Source organism: Lathyrus oleraceus, chromosome 7 (assembly GCF_024323335.1).
Source record: "Lathyrus oleraceus cultivar Zhongwan6 chromosome 7, CAAS_Psat_ZW6_1.0, whole genome shotgun sequence".
NCBI classification, from domain to species: Eukaryota; Viridiplantae; Streptophyta; class Magnoliopsida; order Fabales; family Fabaceae; genus Lathyrus; species Lathyrus oleraceus.
The window spans coordinates 444,602,459-444,612,393 of NC_066585.1; the positions used below are offsets into that span (position 1 = coordinate 444,602,459).

General features: G+C 31.7%; 1 protein-coding gene across 1 annotated transcript; it reads left to right on the forward strand.

Annotated features, from left to right (window-relative positions):
• Positions 1-7,215: 7,215 nt before the first annotated feature.
• Positions 7,216-8,004, forward strand: LOC127104269 (uncharacterized). The gene has a single exon (XM_051041459.1). It carries the CDS (start codon positions 7,216-7,218, stop codon positions 8,002-8,004), a length of 789 nt encoding a protein of 262 aa, XP_050897416.1.
• Positions 8,005-9,935: the final 1,931 nt, after the last annotated feature.

The window sequence follows — 9,935 nt, forward strand, 5'->3', positions numbered from 1 at the left end:
GGGATCTCCGTGCGAGAAAACTATGCAAAATAGAAAAAACGGGAGAAAAATACACTTTTTGCACTATCATGACGGACCCACTACCAGCATGAAGATCCAAGTAAAAGTTGTCATGATGGAAAACGGACATATATGCGCTTAAAATCTGGTACTAAACGAGCGAAAGCCACTAGTACCTTTAAATTAATTTTTCTATCTTAAGCAACTTTTCAAGTAGTTAAAAGCAATTCATTTTCAAAAAGACTTTTGCACTATAACACGTTGTACATGTGAAAGCAGGCAATTAGATTATAGGCGAAAATTAGGTTCCGGCTACGTGAAGGCGAACAATTACTTAAAAATTAATTCTTTTTCTACAAGAAAATATTGTCCCGTATTAATTATAATTAACGACTTTGTGAATGCTAACGGTTGACGAGAGCCACATTCCGATCACCCGTCTCTTAATTAATTTCAAAACAACTTATTTCTTTTCCTTTTCAAACCAAAACAATCATTCATAGTCTTAGATAAACATAATAGCAATAGATAACGGTAGGTTAACATTGGTCTCTATGTGTTCAACACTTTTTATATTATAACCGATATTTCCCTGCACTTGCGGACCTATCAAGAGGATTTGAGCATCTTGAGTATTTTCTAAAAATCGTGAGTTGGTCATCATCGTCGTCGTCTCTCTCTCTCTCTCTCTCTCTTTTTCTTTCTCTCTCTCTCTCTCTCTCTCTCTCTCTCTCTCTCTCTCTCTCTTTCTCTCTAAGTTAGGTGACCCTCACCTGATCACTTAGCCGAAACAGTCGTTGAACCTTCAAAATAAAATATACATCTTTGCAACAGAAAACAATTGTGTAAATAAAATGATATGTATTGATCAGAATCACTAATCAGCTTGCCTACCATGTGTGTGAAAGATAAAAGGCCTTAATGTGACTGTCCTGAATGAAAGAAGATGAAACGAATAGGAAAATAAGACTTTGATTCAATGGCATAGTTTTAACCAGTATGCATAGGAGGGAGGCTTGTGACTGTAAATGTGGTTTGTGTTGTCACAATATCCTTGGTGTCGACATTAGTACCTATCAAATCAATTTTAGCTGAATCGACTTTTATAGCCACATATGAGTATTTGAATGCTTTGTTTTCTTTAAGTCTTTATTCCTTCACTATCGCACTTCATTGTTTCACATGCTAGTTGACTTGCTTAAGGACAAGAAAGGATTCAAGTGTAGGGGAGTTTGATAACTCGGAAATGTATCGCATTTCTGACTTGATTTACACGTAACTATGTGTCATTTCTTATTTCTTTTTATGGTTTTATGTTGGTATTCTGTGTCTATTTTAGGTATTTTACATGTAGGGGTCTCCATGCGAGAAAACCATGCGAAACAACAAAAATAGGAGAAAAATACACTTTCTGCACTGTCATGACGAACCCACTACCAGCATGAAGATCGTCATGACGTGTCAAGGGGAAACACATCAAAGCTAGAAGATAAAAATGGAAGAAGAGGTGTCCCAGCTGGATGACGGGTAAGTCGTCATCTGGATGACGTCCTTCATCCTTCCTCACCTCATGACAGCCAGGTCGTCATGACCAAGACGTCCGTCATGGTCTTAATGACCAGATTTTTATGCCTACTATTCAAACTCAACAATGGGCCAACTCCACCACTTTCTCCTACACTTTTCAAGACACCCATTACGAAATTGTACATTATAAATACGAACTTTCAGTTTAGATTGAGGATCCAAGTTTTTAGTATTATTCTTAGACAAAAATAAATTATGTAAAAGCAATAACTTTCTCACATTGAGGAATTACTGCAAGTTTTATTCAGAGTTTTAAGATTTCCGATTTGTATTTGGATAATTTGCACTACAATCTTGCCGACATATTTTTTTCCGGATTTTTATTCATGATTTCCTCTGTACCATTTTGAAGCAGTCATAATATATTGTTACGTCCAGTTTACAAGTTCTCTGTTTTCTCTTTTAATTATGTCTAACAGGAATCATAATAATATTTCCAGTAGCTTTTACGTTAATATCATGTCTAGCTAATTCTGCTGAGTCTGAGGACCGCCGTATCGACGATGCTCGAAATAAGTCATAAAAATTATAATTAATTGGGAATTATTTCCTGAATTATTTACTTATTTTAACTTTAATGTTTAATGTGAAAATAGAAACGTAGAGATACCGATTCCGATTCGAGAGAACAAAAACCCTCATATCAGAAAAATTCAGTTTTCAATGATTAACACTATGAAAGTATTTTCTAGTTCAGGAAAAAAATTAAGTTTTCAAAAAAAGGATTTTAAGAGCATAAGCAGACACGCGAAAACGAACATATATGCGCTTAAAATCCGGTACTAAACGAGCAAAAGCCACCAGTACCTTTAAATTAATTTTTCTATCTTAAGCAACTTTTCAAGTAATCAAAAGAAATTCATTTTCAAAAATACTTTTCCACTATAACACGTTGTACATGTGAAAGCGGGCAATTAGATTATAGGCGAAAATTAGGTTCCGGCTACGCGAAGGCGAATAATTACTTAAAAATTAATTCTTTTTCTACAAGAAAATATTATCCCATATTAATTATAATTAACGACTTTGTGAACGCTAACGGTTGACGAGAGCCACATTCCGATCACCTGTCTCTTAATTAGTTTCAAAATAACTTATTTCTTTTCCTTTGCAAACCAAAGCAATCATTCATAGCCTTAGATAAACATAATAGCAATAGATAACAATAGGCTGACATTGATATCTATGGATTCCACACTTTTCATATTATAACTGATATTTCCCTGCACTTGCGGACCTATCAAGAGGATCTGAGCATCCTGAGTATTTTCTAAAAATCGTGAGTTGGTCATCGACGTCGTCGTCGTCGTCTCTCTCTCTCTCTCTCTCTCTCTCTCTCTCTCTCAAATCTGCCGAACCACAAGGATTATGCTCAAGGTGGAATTCATCGTCGCCGCTGCAACACTTTTTGTCAGTTTGTTTTCTTTTTGTTTCCTATGATTTGATTTTGTGTGGGTGTGTGTTGTGTGAGTGAGTGAGAGAGAAGAGAGAGAGAGAGAGAGAGAGAGAGAGAGAGAGAGAGAGAGAGACTCATAGAAGAACACAATATGAGAGAAGAAAGTATGAGATGCACGAGAAGGAAAAAAGGGTTACCTATTAATAGCAGAGCATTTTACGATTTTGGGTGTGTAAAACTTGCAAACAACCACTGAGGATTCTCCCCAACAAACGTGATAATCAAATCTTTCCAGAATGAGCTATCTAATCAATTAAACTAAGTTTATAATAGGTTAGATCCTGATATTTTCGGATACTTCACGCGTTTTCCATTAATTCACATATTTGGTTGACTTGGAGATGAATTTTGAATATGATTTGATCTGAAATTTGAAGTGCATATATGGCCTAATCGATTAGGGTTTTCCTCTTCAGCCTCCTTGATGATTTCTTTGGGCCTTGGGTTGAACTTTTTCTTGTCCCACTTCTTTTTGCACCCCTGACGAACTTGTCAGTACCTCTTTCTTGACAAAAACTAGAAAACTTATCTATTTGGATAGTAAAAATATTTTTAAAGGATGAGAAATTTTTAAATGAATTATTTTAAAGGGTTAATTAGAGTTTTTCGATTATTCCATGTTTAAATAGTGTACTACCTTAATTACCAAATAATCTTGATAAAATCTCCCCTTTTGAGGGAATGTCAACATAATGTGGTATGCCATTTTCTATGGATCAGATATGAGAGTTGGTAAACAAATGCGAGATGAATATGTCCAATAGACTTATCTTCTCAACCTAATAAAAGGTTAACACATAATCATAGAACAAATATGTTGAGACCATCCTCCATGAAAAATTTCTTTCATAACGATCATTGGTATACATCATCATTGAGCCTCCTTGAATCATAGACTTCAATTCAAACTATTGTATACTTGAAAGTATACCCTTTGCTTTACAAAACTTCATTTAATTTGAACTAAGGCTTTATAAAAGTTGCAAAGCATCCTTGTAAAACATACTAGGGTTTCATCTTTGGTATTCAAATTTTTATGGGTCCTAATGCGTTAGTAACTCTAAGAGGTATAGGGTTAATACCTTTAGACCTTCTTAATTTATCAAAATCAAATGGCTTTAAATGGACAAACCTTTTGTAGTGAGAACATTTATATATAAGTCGATTCACTTTCTTCATATTTAATTCTTTACTATATATTCTACTGGACTTAAAACCTAATCCAATTTTAGTTAAGGAAGACCTTTAACTTTATAGAATCAAGTCAATGTTCTCTTTCCCCTAAGTAAATTTACTTAGTGTTTTATGCAAATTTGTTACTTCCTTTTTCTAGAAACTCAATATAATCCTTAATGTTTCTAATATCCTTTACTTAATATAATCCTTGACGCCAATCTATTACTTCCTTCTTATAATCCTTTTTCTAAAAATTCAATATAATCCACAAGTCTCACACATTCCAACTAGGTTTCTAATATTAGTTATTTTGTGCATAAACTTTTCATTACTCTTATCTAGAAACTCAATATAATCTTTAAGGTCTAAGTTACACTTCTTAATATTATCATTTCCTCAATTAACTTAGCACTTCATTTAAACAAATGCTTATGATAAATTTGTTACCTCATGGTCATCTTCTTCGTGAGATGCTTTCAAGCAAACTTCATCTTCTTCGCTGGGCGAAGATTCTTCAAAGGTTCTTCCCGAGGTGGACTATTATTTGTAAATGATTTATTCTCTTTTCTTTTAATGAAGATTCCACTAGATGTTGGTTTTTTTTTACATCATCTCCTAGATGAAGTTCTTTCATTCGTTGTTGAATCCTTAGAGTATTGTTCAACGTACCGAGACTGTTCTTTCGAAGATCACATGAGTTGTATTGCTTTCACACGAGTTTGTTGATAAAGTTTCTAAGTATTCTTCTAGACTTGAGTTCATGCCTTCTTCTTTCAGTGGTTGGGTTAATTGATTCATTTTCTTGACAATTTCCTCCTTTTTGGAATTTTCCCGAAATTCATAAACACTCCCATCTCTTGATTCAAGGATTGGGTCAAATTTCTAATTCCAATTCTTAATTATTAGATATTGGTTAGTGACCTACATTCTACAATTATTTCCATTATTTCTAAACTTAGAGAGACATTTTTGAAGGAAGCATTCATCTTCTTCGCCTCTTGTGTTCATTTGCTCTTGTTCGACACTTGGAGAAACTCCATATATTATTTCAAGTGTGTCTCACATTTCCTTGGAGGACTTACAATTATGAACATAAAATAATTAATTATCATCTAAAGACACAACTAAGAAATTATTTATTTTTAAATCAATTTCAAACTTTATCTTTTCCTTTATTGTCCAAAGGAAATCTGGTTCATCTACTGCTTCTCCATTAATGTGATAAGTAGGGATAAATTGACCGTTAGTTATAGTTTCCCATGATTCAAACTTAAAACTTTGAAGGAAGGTTTTAAATCTAGATTTCAATAGTTTAAACCTATCACCATTAAATGGTGGAGGTGTGCTTAGGAAAGATCTCTTCTGAAGAACATCGTAGGAAGTCATCCTCCTCCTGAAATGATTAGTCTTTGATTAAGAGTTAGATTCTGATGACACTTGTCTGGCCACCTTGGGAGTCGATAACGGTTTGTTAATGTTGATAGATCCTTTATGAAGTGGAACACATAAGTAAATATGGTTGAAAATAGAAGGATAGATATATTCACTAGACTAACTAGTTTAGACATAAAGGGCTACAATCATAGATGATATTTGGAACGAAACCAGATATGCATTAAAGTTACAAGTGGGACTTAGAGATTTGTCCCCTAACTTTAGTGTATATGTTACAGATGTTATAAAGATACACCATAAGATGATGTTCTGACTTCATTTGTCATGACAACGCATATCAGAATCATACATTAGATGAATTCATTAAATGGAACATTGTCCAACATATTCGTTCTCTCTATGTTAAACCTTAATTATCTTCTCTAATTTTTCCACTTTCTTAACCACGTGACACACCATTATTGTATTACCTTTGCTCATGTTTACTTTACAACTTCTTGTATGAAAACCATTATGCTCAATACAATCTTTGCGGGATCGATATTTTTTCTTATCACTTACTACTAATTTGACCATATATACTTGCATTTACAAAAATGAGCCAACACACTTTTTGAAAGCTAAGATTGTTTTCATCTTTAACTTCCATAGTCCAAACTGTTGTCTCCAGAAAAGTTCTAGATATCCAATTTAGAACTCACGGTGCTTATTTGTAAACATAACCCATTTGTAAACATGTCCAATTTTGAAAATTTAATGGTACAACCACCCGAATACCTTTTTGATGTGTGAGACAGAGAGAAAAGGAATCCAAAATAAATGGCCTTAAGGAACTCGCCCCTGTTAATCTCAATTCAATAATAATTAGTTCAACTTAAAATTAGATTCGAATTCGACATGGATTTTTTTAAAACTCAAATTCGACTCATTTTAATTTCACGAACAACTCGATTCATCTCATTATGCTCATCTTATTAAATTCAACTCTTTTGCTTCACAAATTTATAACATATTTTTCTAAAAAATATTAAAATAAAATAAAAATCATAAAATTAGAAAAAAAGAAGTATTTGAGGTAAGTCTTTAAAACATACTCTTATAAAAAGTATAGTAATATACTTAACTTGTAAATTTAGCTTACTTGTAACGCCATCAAATCTTAGTTTGATATATAATCAATATTTTAAATATTTTAATGTGATATTCAAAATGGTTTATTAATGATGTTTAATTAGATCTTTCCTTAAAAATAAAGATTTATTTTAGAGTGATTTTAGAAAGTAGAAAATCCTATAATTAAAGCCTAGAAATAAAATAAAAAACTTATGTTTCCGTAAATCTTAGTTTGCGATATGTAATCAATATTTTAAATATAATTTAATGTGATATTCAAAATGGTTTAATAAAGAGACTTAGTTAGATCTTTCTTTAAACCTAAAGATTTATTGCAAAGTGATTTCATTAACACTTTTAACCGACGCTTTGTGTTTCCTTTTTAGGATTCTATCTCCGTCTTCACTAACTCTCACTCTCCATCGCTTACGCACAAAAGCACCTTCTTGTTTCTCCAAACTCCGAAACCCTGCTATTGCATCGTCATCATGGTGAAATCTTCTTCACCTCCTTCATTTCATAAATTCAGAAACAGCAACAAGGATAAACAACAACGGTCTTCTGAATATGATGAGAAACGACGGCATGTCTACAAATGCGAGTTTTGTCCCAAAGTATTCAGCAAAGGCCAAGCACTCGGAGGTCACAAGACTTGTCATTGCTCCAACAAGCAACAGATACATGATGATAAGGCTCACAAAACTATCAAGATCACTTTCTTTTTATCTTCTTCTCCAAGTTATCCTAATAATCATGATGCCAAACTGAAAAGACATTCATGGACTAGGGTTTTCAAAGGTACCGTTCATGATCCACCTGCTGCATTGAAACCTCTTCAACAAGAAGAGTTACCAGCTGTTGACTTGGTAAGTTTGCTGCCACCAAGATCATATAATACAAAGAAAAGGAGCAGGAGATATCTTATTCATGATGGAGTTTCTAATAATACTGCTCCAATATCGTTGTTGGATATGTCTCGCGAATCAGTTGCGAATCTTGATTTGAATCATCCTGATTCTAAGAGGATGAAACTTTCAAGCAATGGGAATGAAACTGAGATGACGCAGAAACCATCTGTGCCGCTAACAAGTGATGGTATTGATGAAACAGTGGGGAAGGAGGAGAAGAACCTGAGCGAAGGTGGAACAGCGGAGTCAAGAGTTGTTGGAAACTTTGATTTGAACGAGCTCCAGACGCATGATGTTGAAACAGGCGTGTCAAGAGTCGTTCGATTTGATTTGAATGAGCTCCCTGATGAAATCATTGACCATGAATGATATGCTTCTCTTTATGTGGTATATTGTGCTTGTTACTTTTTGATGTTTATGTTGGAAGATAATGAATTATATTCTACTGTCATGGAATTAGATGCATGACAAGATATATGTAAGTTTTAGATTTAATATGATTATTGATTTTCACCGGTTGATTGTGTTATTTTTATGTTATTGAATGAATGTAGATGATTTGATGTTATAATAACTAGTTTTGTTTGGAGGTTTCAGTTTAAAAGATGCTCCAATTTAATTCCATTTAATTCCATCTTTGTGCTAAGATTATTCTTTCCATTGCTTATTGTTTTGTAACTTAAAATATTCAACTCATGAAAAAGCCAAAACAAAGTTAGCATTCAATTTTGCAGCTGTGTCATGTTGTCATATAAAGCTTCTGCTGAAAAAGTATCATCCAATTTTGCAGCTGTGAAAGATGTGAGTTACCACTGCTTTTCATTTATAATTACTTTCCATAACTTGATATCTATTTTTTATTATTATGAATTTGGTTCAATAACTTAAACATCTATTGGAATATTTAACTGTTTATAACTGTTAATTAAGGCCTTCAATACAAGAAAATTGATTTTTTTTTTTTTTGTGATAATCATTGTTTAATGTCGCTATAACTTCTAGTTAGAGACAAAATTTTAAGTACAAAGTGTCATAATATGTTATCATAATTTATAAGTTGTAAAAACTATATCTATGAATTTGTAGGTGTCACTAAAACTTATATAAGTATAATTTTTTAATTTTTAATTTTATTTTATAAATATAATTTTATTTCAAAAATGTAATAAATTTTAATTTTAATTTTTGAATATTATTAATATGAAAATAAAGTTATTTATTAAAAATATTTTACAATGACAAAACTAAATAATTAAAATTAAATTTTTATATAAATTTTTATTAATTTCAAAAATTATATATATTTCATTTCATATTATACAACTCCAGAATTGACTAATCAAAAGCTTATTTGACCAAATGACAAGTATGAAGGGTCAATTACATATTATACAATCAAACATAGTTAAAAGATGTTGATAACTTTTCATTGTAAATATGAAAGAATCAATTTTGAGAAGAAATACGCCATAATACCTCGAAGATATAACATACTTTAATAGTATACCATCTTAGAAGCAGGGAAAACCAGAATCCTAAAACATCAAAAAATAATAATTCAGAGTGTGTATGAGAGAGTATTTCCTAATTGAATTAAAATCAAGTGATGAGCAATTGCAACAAACATCTAGAATCCAAAGTTTAGAAAGATACTTATAATAAGAATGATAGTAATTTTCATAAATAGAAAACTAATTTAACTAAATGAATGCAAATTAAGAAACGTTGGACTCATTTGAATGATGTTATTAAACTAGTATGTATTAAAAAAAACTTGAAAGCAATTTTGGTCCCACTAATTTGATATATGTTAACTTTTAGTCTCCCATTTTATAAACAAATTTTTTGATCCCGAATTTTATATCACTAGTTTTGTAGACATGGCACTCATGATTGAAATTAAAGAATTATTTCTAATAACATAATATTGATGACTAGACTTATTTATTAATTAATTACTTGAATAAATTATTAAGTTTTTTATAATTAGAATTAATTAATTAAATTTCTTAAAAATAAAATTCTGAAGCCATAGCCCATTAAACTTTAACATGACCCAAGTACATATGATGGCAATGAGTTATGCATAAAATACCCATAAGATTCCATGAATATTAGGAGGTAAACTATCCACTCCTTAAATCATTATTATTTCTAAGAAAGTCTAAGATTTAGGATCAACATGAGTATAAATATTCCATCATCTTGAAGGAAAAAAAAAGACCTAACTAAAACATGTAAAACAAAATATATAAAGTTTTTCACCTCATGCAAGATAACTCAAATCGGAAAACAATCTT